This window comes from Erithacus rubecula (assembly GCF_903797595.1).
Source record: "Erithacus rubecula genome assembly, chromosome: 10".
NCBI classification, from domain to species: Eukaryota; Metazoa; Chordata; class Aves; order Passeriformes; family Muscicapidae; genus Erithacus; species Erithacus rubecula.
Genome location: NC_136662.1, coordinates 11,617,627 through 11,640,741, shown reverse-complemented (window position 1 = coordinate 11,640,741; position 23,115 = coordinate 11,617,627). Strand labels below are relative to the sequence as shown.

The 23,115-nt window shown below is 38.6% G+C and overlaps 1 protein-coding gene across 2 annotated transcripts in view; it reads right to left on the bottom strand.

Moving 5' to 3' along the window:
- Positions 1 to 23,115, bottom strand: part of TGFBR3 (transforming growth factor beta receptor 3) — a 106,982-nt gene that overhangs the window by 17,938 nt on the left and 65,929 nt on the right. The window contains exons 5-10 of one of the 2 annotated variants that reach the window (XM_079313735.1): positions 14,953 to 15,136; positions 9,434 to 9,602; positions 7,016 to 7,163; positions 2,407 to 2,596; positions 886 to 1,202; positions 59 to 208 (exon numbers count right to left, since the gene is read on the bottom strand). In XM_079313735.1, the coding sequence (XP_079169861.1) occupies positions 59 to 208; positions 886 to 1,202; positions 2,407 to 2,596; positions 7,016 to 7,163; positions 9,434 to 9,602; positions 14,953 to 15,136 (1,158 nt within the window). The remainder of the gene's footprint in view (positions 1 to 58; positions 209 to 885; positions 1,203 to 2,406; positions 2,597 to 7,015; positions 7,164 to 9,433; positions 9,603 to 14,952; positions 15,137 to 23,115) is intronic. The other variant, XM_079313736.1, reaches the window with a different exon arrangement.

Here is a 23,115-nt window from a genome sequence, read left to right as displayed (position 1 = left end):
TCCTCGCACTACTACGGTGTGCAGTACAGAAGGTGGATCCTCTTTGTGAAATACTCACAGAGTTAAAATAAACAATCTTGTTCAAGACATATGCTGTCCGAGTGCCACATTTGTTGAGAGAAGATTGCAGGATGAAGTGGGTGCCGTTCATCCTGGCCTTGCAGGAGTGGTCCAGCAGCGAGAGCTCTGTGCGGGCGTAGCCGCCAGCCTGGAACAAAGGAGCTCTGTCAGGGGCTGCAGCACAACTGTGCTCAGCTCCTGCTCAAGTGCAGTTCAGCCACTGATCCTGACTGCTGACAGCAGAAGTGAAGTTCATTGTACTGACATCCAGGGAAGGTCACCCTCAAAAGGCTGTTATACATGGCAAACAAGGAATAAATGTAACATGGAAAAAAAGGAAACAACAGGTTCATTATTAATCTGCTGATTAATAATGCTGACTCTGTTTGGTCTGAAATGAGCTGAAATGCTGTCTGCTTCAGGCTCTTTTCCACAATACAAATGGACACAAGCAACCTGTCAGCTGGTAGATGGTAAAGACAGATCTTTAGATCTATTTAGATTTCACTCTGCTACCAAAAGCAGTTTCATTGTGCTTTGGAAATTAAAAACTCAGACTGATGGCTGAGTACAGTTATTTTTTGACAGAACCAATTGTGCACACCTTCAATCCCTCTTAAAACCAGCAGGTTGTTAAGAAGAGAAAATACAATTCTTAGTTATGGCAAAGAACATCTACAGTACAGTTCCCTCATCAAATTGTTTTTTTGGGGGGTGTGGTGATGGCTATAGGACTTCGAATGTTAATTCTTTTCAATCAAATGCAAATAAAATGGTCTGCCCAAAATAGCCTCCCCAGTTTTGAGAATAAGATATCACACCAACCTGGAGAGAATCTTTTTCTATAGCTACTGTCATAACTTTGTCATCACACTTTATTGACAGGGCCATACCAGCACTGCCCTGAACTTCTTCAGGTTCTTTATGTTTTGAAAGGGAATGTCCAAAGTCATGATTTATTAATGTATCTACTGAATGTCTGGATGGGAAGATTTCTTCTCCCACTGTGTCATGTCTTCCTCTGTTAATGTGAAATGGAAAAGTCAGGCCATCGGTATTCTTTGGAGCTGGCAGTGGGTTAGCACCCAGCAATTCTGTCAGCTCTGGAGGAAGGGAATGGTCTTCTTCATCATTCATCTCTTCTGAAAAAAAAAATCCAAAACCAACAACAAAGTCACATTAGGTCATTAGATATTTTTCATAAAAAGTATCCAGAACCAATAATTTTCACACACCAAAAAAATATTATCCATAAAGGGAGCTCCTGAAGGACAATTAAAAGCATCATCTTTGTACTTTTCAGGTAAGTAGCCACAGCTCCTACAACTGTTCAGTTGTTACTGAGGCATCTAATCTTGGTACACTGAGTCCCTGTCAGAAATCTCTCTCACCACAGGCTGAAAATAAACTTCTGATGAGTGGACCTATTACATATAAAAGATCCACAGAGGTAAGAGAAACATCACATTTATCAAATATACTATTTTGGTACTACTGAAAGAACCTAAGTGCAAATCATTAGGGGAAATTCTTCCACTACCTGACTCATCAGAAATTCAGTCACTACTGTTGTGAAACTACTTATTTAACCAGAATGAAGCTAAGTAAGAGTTAACTTCATAGTGAGTAAATGAGAAAATTTCTCTTGGCTGATACACGTGACTGCTGAGAACAGAAATTCCTCAGCATGAGAGAGCAGTTGATCAAATTAATGTGAGCATAAGCTTTATCAAAACTGGAAAACACTACTTTTAGTGGTTGAAACTCAGAATTAGTTAAAAAAACAGATGCAACACTGCTAGCTTCAATGGACCCAGATAGCTTTACATCAACAATTACTTTTGCCAAATATCCAATTTTTTTCAATAGTTGTATTTATTCTGTTTGCTCAGACTTTTTTGGTAAGCCACTCATGTGTGTAAACAGGCTCAATGTTTATTTAATCATCTCAAGGAAACACTATGCTCATACTTTTGGAAAAAACACACAAAAAAAAAATCAAAGCTGGATTTATTAAATAACAGGATATCCAGTTGCTGACATCTATTCTAGTGAACACTGGATACCATCAACTATGAAGTCTTGTGCATTGGATAAACATTTAATTCCACCAAATTTCAGAAAATAACACAAATTTGTCTGGACTTTTCTAATCAAAAAGCAATAGATTATCATTTGTAACCATCATTCAAAGATATCACCAACATTCGTGATGACAAGCAGTAAAATAATTGCAACAGCCAAAACCCAAGCTTCAAAACCGAGAAAAGACCTTTCAAGTAATTGTATTCCTAGAAATACAAGATATATTTTTTCTACATGCTCAAAGTCCATCTTCAAACTTACCTGTATCTTCAAGTTGCAGATGAAATCTGTTAGCAACGGGTGCTTTTGTGTAGGAAATCACTGGACTATAATGATGCTCATACGCCCACTTGATCAAACTCTCATGCGATGAGGGAAGGTCAGGTATTACTGATTTACTCATAGTCATGGATCGTTCTGTTTCTTTTCCAAAACCAATACTATTTGAGGTCTGGAAATAAACAAAAACTTAGTTTGTGATTTACCACTTAAGGATACTTATGATAGAATAGTGGCACTGATTGAACCCTGTTTTTTATTCTGTTTTAGTCTACTAAATAACAGCAAACTGAGGACACCTGGGAAATAAACCAAACCCTGCCACCTTAGGGACATAACTGCTGCACAGAAGGAAAAGAACCCCCTGCTTCCTCTCAGCCTCTGCCTGGACTACAATAAATCAAGGCAATCAGAAACTGTTAATCCCTAAACAAGAAAAGACATATTTACAGCCTTTTGTATAATGTCATACTTTCTTCAAAACTGCGCTGAAATTACTCCTGAAGTGAGCTCAAGATGACAAATGAATTTTCAAACATCCCCTAACTTCTTGGATTAGAGCACTACTTAAGCTGGATAAAGGAAAACCTTTGTTCAATGAGCATTACTGAAAAAGGCAAAAAGCATGCTTATGAAGTAGAGCTGATAGCAGCTAATGCTGTAAGTCAGCTGGCACCAAGGACAGGCTGTGTCTGAATGAGCTTCACCCTAGAAATGCTGTGTGCCTCCTCCAAAGTGTTGAGTTTCTAAACAGGATTGAACTAAACACTTAATAGAGCAGTAAGTGAGAGCATGCACACTTATGCATGGCCAGACTACTTAAAAAAAACAACATATTCTTTCTGCTCATGAAAAGATTTTAACATTAATTAACAGTACAAGTTCTACACAAATGCATTTATACAGCAAACTCATAGATGCATATGCTGAATGATATTAAACAAATGAGTCACATTTCACTTTCCTGTAAAGGTTTTGTAAAATTTGAAGTTTTCTTGCCCTAATGGGAAGTCAAAGGAACATAAGTATCTATCACTGTCAGAGGGCATTTTGAAAATATGCACTGGTATCATGCAAATTTGCATTCAGCAGCTTGGCATCTTTAACATGTATTCATACACACCAAACTTAAGTACATATATATTTATTCTTACAGTCACAAAATTACTATTATCACTATAACAATCACATCAATGGCTACAGAACAAGCTGAACGAAGATGCTGCAGGAAAGGCACAGTGATCTACTTTTCAATGATTTCTGCAATGTGATTGGAAATGCTCTAATGCAGCTGATACCATGGAATGTTCCACAAACACTTTCATTCCCATGCTCGATTACCTTCTCCATCACAGGCTGCATCTTCTTTTCATGCCCACTGGTTTTTCCTCAATGTGAACAAATCTTAAATCTTTCACTCTAGAACACCAGAAGACTGACTAGAGAGATCTCTCTTAATGCTCATATGGACATGCTACACAGAGAGCTCAGCTGCACTCCTCTACCTGACATGAGAATGAGTTTTTGAACAAATAAGTGAATAATGCGTGTAGAGAGTCCTGATGGAATGGCATAGTGTACCTTTAGCTCCCTCCCTCATTTCTGCCTAAAGATCCAGTTCTGCAGCCTTTAAACACCTGGAGTTTCACAACTGAAGTTCAAGATAAGTACAGAGTGCCTGGTTTGAGGATACTGTTACCAGAACAGTTATCAATGTTCAGCAAAGGCCACTGAAGATAAGCAACAAAAATGGAGCAATAGGTATCCTAATTTTAGTGCCTTCCTACTCTTTGGAGTCAATTAATCTTTGATCTTCAACACATGCAGATCTAGACACAACTGATGATGCATTTCCATATTACCACACAGCTTTGACTGCTAGGAGTTTTTATGCTCCCCCAACTTTGCTGCATCTCTTTACTTTTCTGTCATGAGGAGACAGCTGAACAAATATTATCTCAGAACTTCACTGTCCTAGCTGGCACCCAAGCAATTCCAGGGCATTTTCACCCCCCTACTCCACACTGAGCCTGTAAATGTTCAATCTTGCATTGCCTCACTGAAACAAAAGCAAGAATGAGGGCTTGCAGGAATAGACCTTCCTCTACTTGCCTGCCCTGCCAACACTTTCACACACAGGGATTGAAACCAGGCAATCTGAGCCTCCACCAACCTCCTCAGAACAGACACCATTTCAGAAAGTGGTGGGCAGCTGTTCTCAGGTAAACAACTATCCCTCCAAGCTTCTGAAACCCTCAAAGGTTTGTTTTGTGCATTGCACCTCTCTCACTCCTTGCCCTCAACAAACTTATTTTGTTTCTGGAACTTCACTGCACAGTTCCCAGCTTTGCAGATGGACAGCAGCTGCAAAGGAAGCAATGTGAACAGCAGTGTACAAGCACAGAACCAGACAAGCACTGCATGTAAGGACTGAACACAGGAGTGAAACACAGCCTGGGAGCAAAGCACTGCACATACATCATGTGCAATTAATTTACCTCACCAACTCCCATTTTACTTGGGTTTGTGTCCATCCTCTTGCAGAGTTTGAAAAAACACAGCAAGATGGGAGATGAGCTATATGACCTGAAACATCCTTTTCATTTTTGGTTTGTGAACTTAGACCTCAGTAACTTACAGTCCTGGATTTGAGGCAGCTTAGCACTAACCTTTCCCTCTCAGCTTGCCAATCCCCTCAAGACAATTTTAATTTGTAGTGAGGGCAAGAAGTTAGGAAAATTGAAGTGCATGGAACTGCTTCAACTAATAAAAAGAACATTGTGAAACATTACCTAATTGCTTAGTAATGTTTTTATGCATTGTCTAAATTTGGGCTTGGAAAGGCATTTAGCTTAATAAAGATATGAAAAGATTCTAAATGCTGGATATGCAGGCTTTTTAATGACATGGGGGAGTTTAGTTCCCTCCCTTACCCCCTTAAATAAAGGCAAATCGACATTTATTTAGAAACTGAAGCATCTATATAAATGAAGTAGTGAAATAAATAGTTACTCACAAATCCTAACATGAATACAGTCTTTTAAATACTGTCATTTCTGTGTATATTTAATGTATTACTTTATCTTTTTGTTAATCTAAAGAAATTGTTATTTTCTGCCACCCATTACAGAAACTATTTTTAGTTACATGTTTTACTTATCTTCTGAATAATTAATAAAGAAGAACTTTATTTCTGAAGTTTCTAAAGTGGTCTTTCTTTTCTGTATTCAAGTGCAGCATTTTAGAGATTTAAAAAACTGTAGAAAACATCTTGTGAAAACTGATCATCCATAAAGTGGATCCATGGTTCCATGGACATGAAATACACTACTTGAGCTATCCCCCAGAATGATGTGAACTCTATCCTGTGAGAGTAGATCCATATATGCCCAAATATACAGTGGTGAATTTTATGTAATAACCCAGAATGAAACTTTGTAGTCAAGCATTGTTTTTCATCCTTCTGCTTACAAGAGTGGTAATCCTCAGCAACCAACCTTGACCTTTCTCTTTAAGGACTGATTGTTTCGGACCTACAGAAATGACCAGAACATCCTTTCCTGTCAGTAAGATAAATACATGTCAGGGATCAAGAGTGAACTTCATCATCCACCCTAGATAATTTTTCCATTCAGTTTTCTGAGCAACACCCAAATTAGCTTTCTTTTATCTCCTTTCACTCTCAAAAACCACCATTAAATCTTGCTTACCAATCTATTTTCTTAGGACATTTAGATCAATTAGCCTTTGCATTCTGCCAGAATTTCCTCTACGCAGATTACAAGCAGAAAGCAACTAAGCAAAGTAAAATTCCTATAAATACCAAGAACTGGAGTTTGAAAATGTAACTGAATTGCAGGAAAACTGCTCATCATGAAGCTACTGGCTGGTCCTGAGCAAGCATTCAGCTCAACTGTACAATATGCTCTTAACTGATCACTTAAGACAGAAATAGGCCACAAATTTATAGGCTGCAAGATCAGTTCAATGGTATTTATTTATTTCAGAGCAAGGGAACACACACTTTCTTAGTAGAAATGGTGTTAAGCCACAAAGCCTGTACCAAAAATCAACATGAATCAGCATCTCCAGCAATTTTAGAAGTTTAGAGAGCCTGGTTTTTACTTGAAAAAAAAAGATTTTTTGCTGTCTGAGGAGAGATGAGATCAATTTGACCAAGCACTTACTGAAGACAGAAGTACTGGCAGGGAAGAAGGATAGATAATACTACAACCACAAGCAGAAGTAAAAGTTTCCACTTCTAAAAGGAAGTGTGGTGGGTGCTGCATATCTAGTATTATCTATTCTGCACTTGAAGGCATTATTCCAACTTCTGACAATGAACCTGTTGATCCATTCACCAAAGTAACAGCAAAAACAGAGATGAACATACAGCTCTATGTTTAGGGTGCTTCAGCAGATATCAAAAAGACACAAATTAAATCCTTTTCTAACTACCTGGCTTCTGCAATGTGTTGGTCAGTTTTATAGCCCATATATAGTCCAGCACTATATCACATTTAAATGGATTCTATACTTTACACTATTATAGCTATTAAAAAAAAAAAAAAAAAAAGGTGCCTTAACTTACAATCACTTCCAGCTTTCCATGGACATCATGAGACTTGATAACCCAATTGACAGACTTTCTACACTTGAGGATAAGTACCACATCTCTGACAAGCCTGGCGCCTGGCTGCGATGGTTTAATGTCAACGATGATATCCACCTGGAGAGCACTGTATGTGGAAAATAGAAAGTTAGAACAGAATGCCAGAAATTTTCAGCTATCAACCTTCTTCCAATCCATCATGTTTCCACTGTCTGGCCAGCTGATTAAAATGCTGGATATTATCCCAGGCAACACAGCATGTGCAAAATAGATTGTTATTCCACATACACTTAAGTGATTTTGCATAACAATAGAAACAAGTAGTTTTTAGAAAAAAAAAATCTGTCTCTTATTAACAAGAAGTGTGATACTTAATTAACCTGTTATTTAGTGCAGGTAAGTTATAAGACAACTAGGTTGCTTTCTAAAGTAAACATAATTTTCTTATTTCACTGACAGTGCCTAAATGTAACTATTTCAGTTTCCTCTGGCAATAACTGTAGTAAAACTTAAAATAATACCTTAAAAAAAGTAAAGAAGACAAGCAGGTTAACACAGATGGATAAAAAACCCAACCCAAACCACAAGTACTATACTGGGGGGTGTCTCTGCCTAAACAGTTAAATTGTGGAATGACTTTTCTTAAGATCTTGCGTGCTTTGAGGAATTAAGCAGCGTATTCAGTTTCCACTACTTCTGGATATACACTTACTTTAAAAACAAAAAAACCCCAGATGTCCAGCCTACTGCTTGCTGGAAAATAGATGAAAACTATCCAGATTTTCAAGATCACAGTAAAATAAGTAGAGCAAATGGGTTCTTACCCATCAATAACATCTCATCATGCAAAAAACTAAATCAGTAGAAAAACCTACACTTCCAGACCATCTTACAGGGCCATACATTACAAGAACCTGCTTATCCCCAAGTAATAGGTTTCAACTAATATTCTACACGGAGGCTTAGTGTATCTTGGGACCTTTGATCCATCTCTGGCAGTTTTACAAATGCCCAGCTCAGCTTCTGTATGTTTCTTTGGGGATTTAAACTTTGAAGGATAGCTCTGGATAACACATAAAACTAAGAACAAAGTAACCTACTGCTTTTTTTAAAAACTTTTAATACCAAAATATTTGAACTTTTTGCAGTGTTATCATCTCAAAAACAAATTCCTATTGTACAATCATCCAAAGTCAAAAGCTTGGAACCAGGGCTGTCATTGTGTAGCACTACCAGGGACTCAGAATGATGTTTAGTATCAGCTCTCTTCAGGATGGAGTGGCATCATCATTTGGGGTTATCTATTCCAATTCCACTACACCTCAACACTTTCTTACTCTCCCCAGGTTACTATGCAAGAAAATTATCAGGTTCTGGGTTCAACATCTTGAAATGAGAATAATCCTTTTCACAAAATCACCTCCTCCTACCTCCATCTCCCTGGATGATTTTCTCATTAGGGATAGGATGCATTCACGTGCAGCTGCACGAGGAGCAGAATCAGACAATGTCAGATACCCAGTGAATGCAGTAAGCAGACAGGATTTTAATTCTACCTTGTCTCTGATGAAATTGTAACCATCTAAGTTTCATAGCAAATTGCTGTTCTAGCAATCATACTTGGCACTTAGGAAGAGGTTTCACAAATATGACTATCTGAAGCAAACCCTATTCATGTTCTGCCACTAAGATCTAGGAAAGACCAGCAAAGAATGAGTATTTTAAATGTCTTACCTCCCAAAGGTACCTTTGACAGTTTAGAAAATCCTCATAACATGTACAGAGAGTTACTTTTCCTAACCAGTAGTTAAAAAGTTTTTAGATCAGCACACCACTGTCGACCCTTAACATTTCTCATAATCATCAAACTATCCCTTAAACTAGAAACATGACTGAAAATACTGTTGTGAATTAATAGAGCAACTATGGAACACTTAACTATAGACCACAGATCATCTGCAGCCTCTGAAGACTGCTTGGGGGCCACTGTCCTAGACCTTGTTGCCAGTCATCCCTGCCTGTGACAGGTCAAGATTACTTTCAGCCTCTGTCTCACCTCCTCATACAGTGGTCTAACCTTAAAACCTCTCAGATTACTTACTGATATTCCCTTATTCACATTATCCTTGGAAATATGTGATTGATTGAGCAAGAAGGGGAGCACCACATAGTCCATAAAAGCTGTGCTTTGCAGTCTTGTCCAGAAAAATCCTGTGATTATGAAGCAGAATTCAAAACCTTCACATACTGAAGAACCAATTCCGATTTAAGGCAGAGTACTAAAGCCCAAATTTTGTTCAAAGGATGAAATGGCTACTTTCAGTTGATTTTTATCAGATAAGTGAAGTTTTTAGCAATTATTTCAAACAATTTTAGTCTATTTAGATGATACTTTACCTGTTAGGATTGGAATTTGGAGTGCTTAGTTCAATGATATGAACTTCTCTTTCTTGGATTAAGTGAGACATAAGGCACCCCTCTGCAGGTTTTGGTTGTAGGTATCCCGCAAGGTAATTTAAAGAGAGAAAATTCTTTTTTATGTTGCATGAGGGAGGAAAAACTTGATCTGGAGGGGGAAAAAAAAAAAGAAAGCATATGGAACCTTAAACATAGATGTCAGCTTAGATGCATACATGTACCACATAAACTTCAGTGTGCACAGTATTTATCCACCATCTACTAAAAAAACATATGACACATCATCATATTGAAAGGGAGATTACTCCACAAATATATAACTTTCTAATATAAAATATATACTTCTAAACTTCTAAAACTCTAGGCTACTATTTATGGATTTAAACATTTAATGAAAAAAAAATCCCTGCAAAGAGAAATTTGAAAGCAATTCTGAAGGAAAATATGTGAAAACTTTTCAAAATGAATAAATGACATTTAATTTGTTCCTTGCATCTTTAGAAGAGATTTCTTTCTATTGCAATTTACTCAGAGATAACTTTTGGAATCAACTCCTTCTCCCTGTGGAAAATGTTTTATTCTTGTTACTATAAACTTACAATTTAAAAAATACTACAGAAAGTACTTTCCATTTCCTTCCTCAATATATTTCCTATATATTGTGTAGTCAGAGTCAGTACTGTCTAGAAAACAACAACTATTGCATTTCTCTTACACATGGAAAATCAAAACCATAGAGAAAATTATGGAACCAGTTGCTGATATTAAGAAAGTCTGATCACAATATGCACAGCTGAAATGTTCAAATTCTAGCATAGCTATTCAATCTCTCTTTCGGTTTTAACCAAAAGGCTGAACACGAGCATTACAGAATCACAGAATGTGCTGAGTTGGAAGAGACCCACAAGGGTCATTGAGTCCAACTCCTGGCCCTGCACAGCTTCATCCCCAAGAGTCACACCCTGTGCCTGAGAGCATTGTCCAAACACTTCTTGCACTCTGTCAGGCTGGTGCTGTGATCACTGCCCTGGGGAGCTGTTCCAGTGCCCAAACACCCTTAGGTTAAGAGCTACCAGTCTCCCTAAAATGCAAACCATAAAAAATAGTCACTTCACATTAAATTCTCATGCACAGCTTACATTACTGTACCCCAAGAAACAGTATTTCCACTGAAGATCAGGAGCACTTTGCACTTTTAAGATAGCTTGACATACAAATTATCATAACAGATAGAAGGACTAAGTACCATGTTCAAATACTTGAAGTCCTGTAAGAATACAATTCCACATAGCTGGGTCTTTGACCACTGCCTTACAAGAAAGAGTTTTCCTATTAAGGTCAGCAGCAAAATATAAAAAAACCCTCCCCAAAAACAAATCAATCAACTAGCATGCACTGTGAACACAAAACTTTGAAGAAACTCTTAGGAGCTGTGCTGAGGCCATGCAGTCTCTAAATGAGAACTGAAATGTCACCTCTAAAGTGCATTTGTGTGTGCTACCCAACTTTGCAAGAAGACCAGAGACTCTTGTGACCCTGGTCTCTGCAGAAACAATCAGAGGAGTTTCTTCTCCTGATCTTATACAAAGCAGCCTTTGAATATTAACCCTGTTGTGTCCCCTCCAGAAGCTACTAAAGCTGTATAAGGCTGTAAGTATTCATACAGCCCAAGCACAGCACTTTTCTAACATCTGGTATGTGCCCTGCCAGATTAGCCTTGAATGCAGCTGCAGTTCTGCCAGCTCCTCCCACAACAGCACAGAATGGAAAATGATCCCAAATGGTCTATGCTGAGCTTGAATTTTTAAATACACACACACACACACACACACACACACACACACAGACTAGGTATTTGCTTCTTAACTGCTGCACAACATGATTCAGGCCATAAAATAACAATTCTGGAGTAGTTTGTGGTAATTACCACACGTGCTATCATTTGCCATTGCAAAGAACTCAGTTCTTGCTCCTGGCACTTCCATCAGGCATCTCTGGAGCTCTCCAGAAGTGCTGGTCTTGCAGCCAGAAACACAGAGATTCCCCAGCCTGGGCCTCCACTTGATAGCCTGCTTTTCCTCTGCAGCAAATTTTAACTCTATCACGGGCTACTTGACATTCATACCAGAATGTATTTACCCTCACCCCCACCAGTTACCAAAATTGGGCTGGAGCAGAACAGAAAAGGGAAACCATTTCATCTTTCTTTGCTCACTACACATCTCCTCTTTGTTAGTTTCAGGGCTGTCTACTTACTTTGGAAAGGGACTGCAGGTGTCTGCAATCAATTAAAAACACTACTAAACCAGCCAACAAACAGTCAGTTTATGGATTCTGTGCCTCTCTAATCTCCCCAGGCTCCCAATAAAGAATCAGGCATGAGGTTTGCAGGCAACACCCCGAGCAGAGGGTCTCTGGCCAGCAGGCTGGGGTGCAGAGGGGCCCTGCTGGCCAGAAAGCAGCAGAGCTGTGAGCAGTGGCCAGCAGCTCCTCCTCCTTTGGTGAGTGCCAGGCTGCCTGGATGGAGATGAGGACTGCACACCAGGATCTGTAGTTTGTGTGCAGCACTTTTATTTTACTGATGAGGACAGACACTGTGTGCTCTATTCTGCACAAATTAGGTGTCATCCACAGGTTCTTAGCTAACAGTTGAGTATCCAAGCTTAACATGATCCTGAGGAGGTTTTTGTGCAAATGAGCACTGTTAATCAAATGTCACTCTCCAAGACAGGCACCCTGGGCAGCAGCAATTGAATTCAGCAATAAAAATCCCATCCAAGCAGAGCTTGCCTTTCAACATCTGAGCTGGGCATAAGCAGTATGTTTGGAATTTTCTTTGGGCACTCTGATAGTAGGGCTTATTCATGTGTATTTCAAGTTTTCTAGCCCTTAGCACAGCAGAGATCAGAACCTTGGCTGGCATATAATGGCAGGATAGAAATGGGATCAGGGAAGGGCCTACAGGGGTCTCAGGAGGGAGGATTCAAACTCTAGGCAGTGCTCATCCTGCAGCAGGACACACAGCTAAGCCAGACACAATGTGACCATGTGCAAGCTTTAAACCAAGCAAGCACGGCATGCAGGGTATGAGCACTGAAGTGTACTGGCTATAAATTCAGACAGGACTGGTACTTCAGCTTCTGCCAGGACAGAAGCACAATGTTACTGTCTGTAAACAGACTGTACATTTTCCAGTTTAGCTACTGTTAAAGCTATTTTTTTTCTTATTCAGTTAAGAAATGTGTTGAAATTAAGGTCCCTCCAGGCCAGCACATTTGCCCTGGATTTACTGGTGATACTGGATGCATTAGGTAACATTTAGTTAACTGATAAGACTTCCTGACTTGTTCAATCATGTCTTACTGAACCATGAGGAATTAAACTGACTTCTGCTGAAAAACATATACCAAGACCACTTTCACCATGAACAGTCCTGCTTTCTAGAATCTATAGTGACTATCACAGCAGTCACTCTTCCATCTCCTTCATTAAACAAACTGAGGCAAGAACAAGAACCCCACTTCATGTGTCCCCCTTCTTCCATACCCCCATTCTGGCCTCTTAAAATTCTTGCTGTGATCCCCATCCTGGCAGCATTTGATCAGACACTCTTTAGAATCAACAGGATTCAGATGCATTTGGCCCTAATCCAGTTTGCTAGTGCTTTCAGCTGCCTTTCATTTGCAGTTTCAAGAGTGACTTCAGAGACCCACAGCATCAGAAGCAGCTTTATTCTATGAAAGATCAGCCTTCTTCAGATCTTTCTGTCCTTTGGCTTGCATTTTCTGTTTGCTGTATTCAGCTACAGCCTACACTTCTAAATTGTTACATCTTCCAGTTTCAGATTTGTCTATCTTGAGTGAAGCTGAAATGTAGACAATTATAGGGATACAGCCATCAAATTCTGTCTCAGTCTCACAGCAAGGAACTGATTTGAATGACCACCTATAGATGATTAGCAATACTAGCAGTGATTCACAGACTGTCAGCTGAGGGGACCTTACTAAGTTGCATGAGGAGTGGAATTTTTGTATGAAAAATCTAAACTGTGCATAACTGAATGCTTTGGTTTGTGAAATCCAGTGATTCTATTGTTCACTCTGCAGAGCAGCAGACCAGGACCACATCCCACGTGGTTTTCACAGAACTCCTCACAGGAATGCTGCAGTTCAAGAACTGACCCTGTCCCCACCCCTGAACACATGCACAACCCCCTCACATACACACATATTCACTCCTCTGCCAAGAATTTAAAGCAAAATCAATATGGTTACAGCTGAGCTAGTTTGTAGGAGCCTTCTCAGAAACTGTCTATTTTGGTTGCTTGCCAAGTTCCATTTTGTGTACTTACTCCTAATTTAAATTGTGTTTTAGTGCATTCTGAAGATGATGCAAAACTCTCCTGGTTTGACTGGGGATGTGCAAATCAACAAACAAAATCTCATCTGTTTTTTTTTTCAATGTACCTAATTAAATATTTGTCTCCACAATGCAGAGACCACTACTCCCATGTATGTTTCAAGAGCACTTTAATAAGCTGATAAATATATTACTGAATGATTTTCTGGCATTAGAATCCAAGACTGGTGCCAAGTAGAACACAAAAAAATACCAAACAACCACACAGGGGATTCCTCTACAAATTTGGCAGGATTTGGATAAAACTAACTCAGGCATGTTCTGATTTTGGGGGACAATCCTCATATGTCAGGAAATCAAATGATCAGATACATGTGGTTAGGAAAGAATGCTTTCTCCACAGAAGGCTTTTGGTTGATTTTTTTCCTTTCTGTAACCAACTAGTTCAGCTCTTTGGGGGTCTCTGTAGAGATATTCCTGCAGAGGATCATATAGTTACGTTGTGCCAACACTGCTCAGCTATGGAGCTACAGCCTGAACCCCATCCCAATATGAAACTGTGAAGTTCCCAAGGAGCTGGAGCCCTCTCCCACCTGCACTAGGCCACCTGAAGAATCTGGCACATGGCTCACAGGACAGGAAGTCTCTCTCCCCGGGATGAAAATACACAAGGACAGACTGAAGTAACTTAGTTTGGTGAGGAAAGCAATGTTTCTTTGCCCAGAGAAGCCTGGGTCCTTATACAAGCAAATACTGAAAAAAATAAAAGTAACTCAGGTTTTTCTAGACATTTTTCCCTACTTCAAGGTCTCCAGTTCTTCAGATGAATGCACCCAAACAATCACCATGAGTAGTAGATTCTGTTTAAAAAGGCAAAGTTTGACTTGTAAGATTCTGAGCAATTGCATCCACATTTATGAGCATTAAGTTATTGCACCAGAATCCATTAAAAGTTGCCTAAAAGTTGCCTACATCCAAGGTCTTTAGGCTTGCTTTTATTTCTCTGCCTTTCCCTTTCATATCATATCTCCTGGAAAATTAGAGGTATGTTTAAAAATTAAAGTAAGTGAAATAGAAGCAATACTTATTCCCAGTATTTGACAGTGTCTATGAATTCAGTTGGTTTTGCTTTGGTTTACCTTCTCCTACTTTAATATAGATGTTTCTTGATATTTTAAGTTCAGTGAAAGATGTTACTGCTCCATATTCCTTCTGGGCCCACTGTAGCAGATGTTCATTTTTCTCAGGAAAAAACTTTTCTTCCGTTTCTGCTGACAAGGAGAAGTTTCCCTTCTCAAAGTGAACAACAGATCCTAAAGACACCTGATGGGAATAAAAACATATTTTAATATGGTATGTTTATCCACACTGACATGTAGCATGTTTAAACAATGAAATCTGTCACACCCAAATGCAGTGACTCTAGGTGATTTCCAAAAATATCCAAATGGCACACGTTTTAACATCTGCATAATGATTCATTTTTCAGAGACTTAAAAAAATTAAGTGCCCATCAGCTAAGGTGGGGTGCACAGGGCAGCTGAATAACAGAGGGTTCTGAGCCACTCTCCAAAATTTTACTGCTGCAGAAGTGGAACCACAGTGCCACCATTCCATCTTCTGTTGTCCTCTGAGCATCCCAGGAGGAAATCTGAGTCACCCTGTTGTTTTCCTCCCCCTTAACTTTTCACGACTTTTTACTAACCCAGACTTCTTTGGTGAAACAATCTATTTTTTTTTACCCAATTGAGAAGCCAAAACTACTGATAACTCAAAGAGGGAAAAACAAGTCTTAAAAACACATCAGAATAATTTCTGTCCAGAGCATTATTTACACATAAGTATCTCTCAACCTGATTATTTTAAACAGATTATCTGAAGCCAGGTTCCAATTATCCAAATTGACTAATGGTAACAAACGATTACCTTCCCTGAAGCTATTGCTGCCAGCACTATTTCAGGGTGATACATATCAAATTGTTTGGCACTTGCAAATATTTGTCACAGTAGATACATAAATTACATCCTTTGGCACATGAAAAGAAATCGCAAATTCTTCCCTGTGCCTCCAGCTGTAATGCTAGGATTTATTATGCAAATATCACATATTCTTCTATAAGAGAAGGCACAGGTAATTCAGGGTTCAGTTTGACCAGATCTGTCACAAAAAACACCTTAGGAATCCTTTTGCCAGAGTAATTTTCAAAGTTTATAGTAGTGTCTGTTTATATTCTGAATAACCTTTCTTATTTGTTTTCAACTGACCACCATAAAATGCTTCCATTGAATGAAAAAAAGTCTTTATTATTCAGTGTAACACAAACCACACCACATTCTCTCAATACTCTCATAGCTCTCAAATAAGGAAGCAAAGTCTGCCATTAGAGTTAATCTGGCTCTAGGAAAAGAGAGCACCCAGTTTCCTATAATGTATTTAGCAAAAAGCATTCACTTTGCATTTTCACCACCTAGAAGCAGCTATGCCATGGACTGATTTCATGGAGCACTTTGACAATGCTCCAAACAGCATGGTCAGCATCAGGGTAAAGCAGCACCAGTGTGTCTTTTTAAACATTTGAGGACAGCATGACAGAAAATATTATTCTTTCTAAATAACAACCACATTCATTTATTACATTGCAGTAATACATTTTTGCTGTATTTTTCATTTGAGATAGTTAAATATATGCTAACTCAACAGCTATCTTCTTCAGAATACAGTTGGTTTTACATTTATTACTAATTAAAACTTGAAAACCCTTTTCATCATCCTGCAGCATGACAAATATATTCCTGAGGGACAGATCCTATCAAAGTTACCAAGTGCTACAAGGGAGGAACCAACAGACAGAAAGCAACTAACAAGGCTGGCACAAGCACCCTCACTAAGAGATCATACAGTAAACATCTTTAAATAAACATGAAGCTTATAATATTTATGTTTTTCAATCACATACTCAAGTCCATTTGAAATGCTGGTTCCACTGCCCAGGTTTTAGAAAGGACTGTGGAGTTCTGCTTTGCTTGCCAACATTGGGATTTTTACTACACAGACCTAAGGCAAGGTTAAGTGAGCCAAGCACGTTATTTGTTCTGGAAAGAATTCAACAGACCCTTCCAAAAAAGGCAACCATCACTGTTTCAACACCTGCCTTGAACATTAACTACTTGCTCTTCAGAACAAATCAAAAGCAAATCTAACATGCTTAGGCTAATGCAAAGTATTAAAGTCAAATAATGTTTTAAATGTTTGGGAATTAACCAATTTTTATCTGAACAGTAATAACACATTGATTGAGTGATTAAGAGACACTTTTATCTCCTCCCTTCAACTCCTTTAGTGGTTATTTTCTGAGGTTGCAGAATGGAAAAAGTGCCCCTGCTCTATTTCTTCCAGTTGTTGTGAGGACACGTAAAGGAACTGCACTGGAAACATCCTCTGCTGCCGAGTAAACCTACATGTCCTGTCACTTTTCTGAGGCTAAATGAAGAAGCTGGACATGGCAAATCCATTCACAAGACCAAAAGATATTGGCCATGGCCACTAACCACAGCAAGCACCACAGTTCAAAGGGCTCTCCTCAGAGGAAATGAGGATCAAGTACAGTACAGCAAAAATCTGCTACCAAAACCTGAGCATGCCATCAAAGAACAAAACGTATTTAGGAACATATTTTGGTTGCACACACTACTACCCTGATGGCCATTGGGAAAAATAGGGCCTGAACTATACCAACTATACCAAGGCATGGAAACATACAACCCACATGCTGGGGGAAACAAAACAAAAATAATCTTCATATATCCCTTAAGAAAAGTTTCCAGTCTGAACAAAACTTCCCTTGCAAGAGCGCCGTGGTAGTTCCGGACATCATTTACCTGGCAGAATTGCCACGTCATAAGTTACTATTTCCCAGAGGAACAACTCTCAGAACCAAACTTGAGTCATCTCAAATATATACAGTGGTGAGCGTGAAAACTGCACACACAAAATAGCACATTCTGTTTTTTATTTTACCTATTTCCTTCTCTCCTTTTAAACATTTATTGCCTTTTTTCCCTTTGAATCTGATCCAGGGGGATATTTACTTTGCCTTATAACATTTTAAGTATTTAACATAGTTAAATTCAGAACTCCCAAGTAGGAAGCAAGTTCATAATTTAGCCTTGAGAGAGAGGTAGGCACCTCTGGGACATAACTCAGAATACAAAGTTAAGTGTCCACAGCCCACAGTATGAACCAATCCTTCCCCTCACAACAGCTACACCACTACCCATTGAGGGCCTGCCAGCTCAAGTGATCACCTAATCCACCCCTAAAGCCATGATTTAGGCAAATATAGTAGGGGGAAAAAACCAGCATCCTTCACATTTTTGTCTGAGCTGTACAGTATCAGACCTGTGGTGGAACATGTAGGAGAGCAGTGTATCTGCTCAGAATAAAATTAAAAGACTTGAATCAACTATTGGAGCAGCCTACAGGGGGATCAGTCAGCTGGTGTTTTTTGGTATTGTGCTTCAATGGAATTTCATTCTCTTAGAGAGGAAAGATAAAGCCATGGATGGAGAAATATCGGGTATTCCAAAACTCAAAAATCTATCTTTTGTTATTCATAAACCCATATACAACATACTTTAATCATCAAGAGAACAATTCCCTTCAACAAGTGAGTAGGAAACATGCTGCTTTTGAAATTACATGCCACATTTGGGAATCATCTATCAAATTTTCATAGTCCTTACAGCCACAGAGGTGTGATGTTTCCAGGCAATGACAAAATTTTTCATTTTAGTGTACTCAAGACCACATGCAGTCACTATAAAATTCCACTTCCAGTTCTCACACATAAGAAACATTCTCTTAATTACATTTTAGATTTTAATTTAGCTTCCTAGGAGATATTCAGTGTAGCAGCTACCAAAGATCCTCATACAATTAAGGCTGCTCAATGTTTTCTCAGGGTGAAAGCACAGAGATACTCCTGCACATCTTTATCTATCTAGACAAAAGATCCTGGTATTTTCCATCAAAGCTGAATCTGAGTCAAATCAAGTGCAACTTTCAAAAGCCCTAAGGAACAGTTACTAGAATGATAAAGAAACAAACAAGAAAATCTGTGTAAAGGGGAAATCTGTCCCCAAAGTTTAAGTCTCATCAGGAGTTTATTAATTGCACATAGGCAATTGTCCACTCATCTCACATTAATTTAACAACACCTTAATAGACTCAATGTAACACTTGTTTGATACAAGCAAAATAAGATAGCAGAAACTTTTCCAGAGATTTTGTTTCAAGCTAGAGGCAATTTAGTGGAAGAAGTGAGGGAGAATTAAAGCCTATCTATGCAACTGCAGCTATAGTTTCCACTGGAATCAGTGATTCAGTAACACAACCTGTTGTGATTTATTATCTCCACGTCACTAACACCACTGGTCCGCCAAAATCCACTGCCTGCTTCTGTAAACTTCCACTGGCTAAGCCCCCTGTTTACTGAAGCAAGCAAAGAAAGGAAGGAGCCATGACCATAAAGAAGAGAAAAGACACAGGTACCTGTTCCAGGTCCTTCAGCCTCCTGCAAGATTAATTTGGGAATACACCTCAGCCACTAAATGCCTGAACAGTCTTTGTTTCCTCATTCTTGCAGGCTGGATTACCTTGAAGTCCACATCTTCATGACTACCAGCTGTCTTGTTCTTGGGCTCCTAGAGGGCCCAGGAGAAGGAGGAATGCTTAGGATCAGACAGAGGCAGCAATGAGAAAGACCAGCAGGAGATACAAGAGGCAGCATCATCCAGATCTGGCCTATTCACACTCCTAACACAAGTTCTGTTTGGAGCAATGACCCACAAAGACAGTCCACTCTCAAAGCTGAAACAAACATCACACAACAAAGCTTAAGTTCTGAAAGATGTTTTAAATCACATGGGATCTAGTATGAACTCCATGACACTCTTAGCAAACCAGGCTGCCAAAAAATTGCAGCCCTTTGAAGCCCCATGAAGGAAGAAACCAAGGCACAAGGACCTGCCTAGTTTCCTGTGAAATTTACTGGCAAGTTGGTATTCTTGAAATATTTCTGCCCAAACCAAAGTGATTACAGTGAAAGCAGAGGACAGCTACACATCATAAAATCTCTCTATTTTGGGACATTACACATACAGATTTTTTTTACCATACTCTGAATATTCATTTCATGTGCTATGTCTTGCTTCATAAAACAGAAATAGCACTTGACTTCTGCAATGCCCTCCTGAAGCAAGCTTTGAATGGGAAAAAACCCCTCAACCGCCTAGATATTTAAAGATGCCTTACTAGGGTTATTGTACTCTTTAACCCCTTTTACATAAATTTCAAGCTTGTATTTACTACCCTGTCATTTTCTGCTACTCCTACTACTGATAAAATCTTTCTACTCTTTTGCCAAGAGCATAGGAATCACCACCATATGTAGCCTGAGGTCCCCCATAATACTTCTGGGAGTAACCCATTTATACAGACTTTTAGAAAATTTAGTATTTTGAGAGGGTTGAATCATGCCAGGAGACAAAGTCTACAGGGAAATTTACCATTGTGCAAAGCACAGTAAGAGTTACTGTTTAGTAAACATTGCTTTTAATTTGACATAAAATGTTAATTTTCACATTTTTTCAAAAGGCAAGGAAATGGTGTGGAGAGGGGAAGGGAGAATATGAACTTTTCCAAGTGGAAAAGGGCAACTACAGGATTATTTCCATCTCCTGAGTAGAAGAACGATGAAGATTTACAAAAAAAAAAGCAAACTCAGGATTCTACAGTAACATAAATGTCCTTTTAAATTCCTCTTTACACTGCTACACAACGCTGAAAATCTACTGCTTTTACTTTCAATAGTGAAAGGTCACTATTTATACCAAATTTATCACTGGTCATGCATTTGCTATCCTTCCTCACTCTTCTGCTAGCAGAGCACTCTGTTCACATCTGGGTCTGTTTAACCAGTGATTGGGAATTCAGCCTCCTGATTTCCCGTTAAATACTAGGCACAGGAAAACAAATAGCACTTGTTTTTCAGTGAGTTTTGTCAGTCATCCAAATGCAGTGCAAACCATAGAACAGCCTGTGGTTTGGTGGCAGTGACCCAAAATATGTGAACCATATTTTCATGAAGTGAGAGGAATAAACCAGCAATTGGCTAAAGTAATAAGAACATGGCTTTTTTCTTCTTAGAAATACAGAAATGACTAATAATTAAACTCTTCATTCTGTCACTTCATCTTCTTTAAAGCTTTTATTTTATCTTTTTAAATCTCAAACCAAGAGCAAGTGATCTGTATTTATCATTGCTGCTCTTACTTCCTTCATTTCACTACCTTAACTCACATTCACTCCCAGCTCTTGCAAGTAAGGTTATTTGTTTGTATAAGTGTTTTCTTATCCATAACTCTTATTAATTCAATTGCCTGAATAACTGAAAGAAAAAACTGAAGCATCACTTCTTAAATCATTTATTATATAAAATCACATATATAGATATTTAAGGGGGTTTGGATCTATTCTAACAGTGATTTCTAACAGGAAATCACAAAGAATTGAGATATTTTTTTACATTTATTTAATTCTCACTACTTGCTGAGTAAAGACATTCCTAGGCTACAAAAGCAATGAAAAAAGCTACCAAATATAAAGAAAAAAAATTACTTACTGAGTAGCACCTATAAAACCCTCTTTCTGTGCAGTTCCATAAAACTTCTGGTTTTCTGCCAAGACATGTTCGCAATAAACTAGTTTTAGGGAAGGAGAGAAATGACGACTTGATGGGAAGGAAGGAAACTATTTTGCTGTATGAAAACTTAAAAGAGGGGTGGTGGAAGAGGTCTGCTAATGTTTTTCTGCAATACTGACTTGCACCAAAATCACAGGTAAAAGCAGTTTCTACAGTAGTAGTCTTACATAAAACTGTGATGTCTCATAATCTAACCAGTCTAATCACCAGTGAAGATGTCCTTCAATTTCCTCTCCCACTCCCCTTAATAATGTAATTTTGGCATTTATTCCCTGCAGAAGAAAAAATTAAAACATATATGCCAAGCACTCCCCTTGCTGAACTGAACAGAGCTACCCACCCATGTAATACTCTCCAGAGTGATGAGCCCACCAACACTTCAACAGAAAGTGCCCAATTCCCAAATTGTTGTACTTTTGTGACATGTGCAAATATACATTCAGACTAATATGACTACAGGCACCACTAACTAAAGTGATGATTTACAATTACTTAGGTCAGGCAGTCCATGCACTAACCCATTTCAGGTATTTTTGGATTGAAATGCCATGATACTAAGGTACATTTATTTTTAACACAATGAAAATAAACTCAAGACTTATTTTACTAAAATTATAATAATTTCACCACATCACCTACTTCAGCAACTCATGCAGAGTCTGAAAATAACCCTGTCCATGCTAAATGTATTGTTAACACCACACTAGACAGACACCACACATCCTTTTCTCTTTCTTATGCAGAGAAAGAATCTTTGTCAGGTTTATATCAAGATATCCAAATTTTCTCTTAAGACTACTCACTAGTGTCCTTTCTAATTTATAGTTGGGAAAGCACTCCAAGAAGCAAAATGACAACAGAGACAACAGTTTAGTGAAGCACAATTCCCCCCTTAGCAGCCATGCCCTGTCACAATGACTTTCCCCAAAGTACTGTCACTCTGAGAATCACTTTGATTCAGTGCCACTTTGGAAAAAATCTCTTCAAAACTTGACATTAAAAAAAAAAATCCTGATGCTAATCCAACACAAACTTTGGTTTGTTTGGTGCATGCTACTTAATTTTAATGATAATTTATTCCCCTGTGAGGTTTAGCCATCAGCAGACATTTTGTGAAAACGAAACCATGAGATGTTTCCATGAAGATAAAGCACATGACAAGTCACTGAGTCAAGTCATGTGTGTTACATTATAAAAATAAGTGCAAAATCACGTGTATACACCATGTCCATACTGAAAAAATATCTACCAAGAAGGCAATTTGTGTTTCTCTATATTATAACCAAGCACCCAAAGCCTGGATTTTCTCCCACATTCATTTTAAGCTTCTTAACTGACCGAGGACCAGGCCAAAGGCACAAATCCATGCTTGAACTACGTGATAAGAAGTTAAACTCCAGCCCTATTCAGTAGTACTGCATTTTCCCAGTCTTTTGGATGTGCACTGATACAAGCTTTAAATCTTTCCATCCTTCCCTGGGGCAGCTTAGCTTTAATGGAAACTCCAACCATAAATTCACAGAATGAAGGAAACAGACT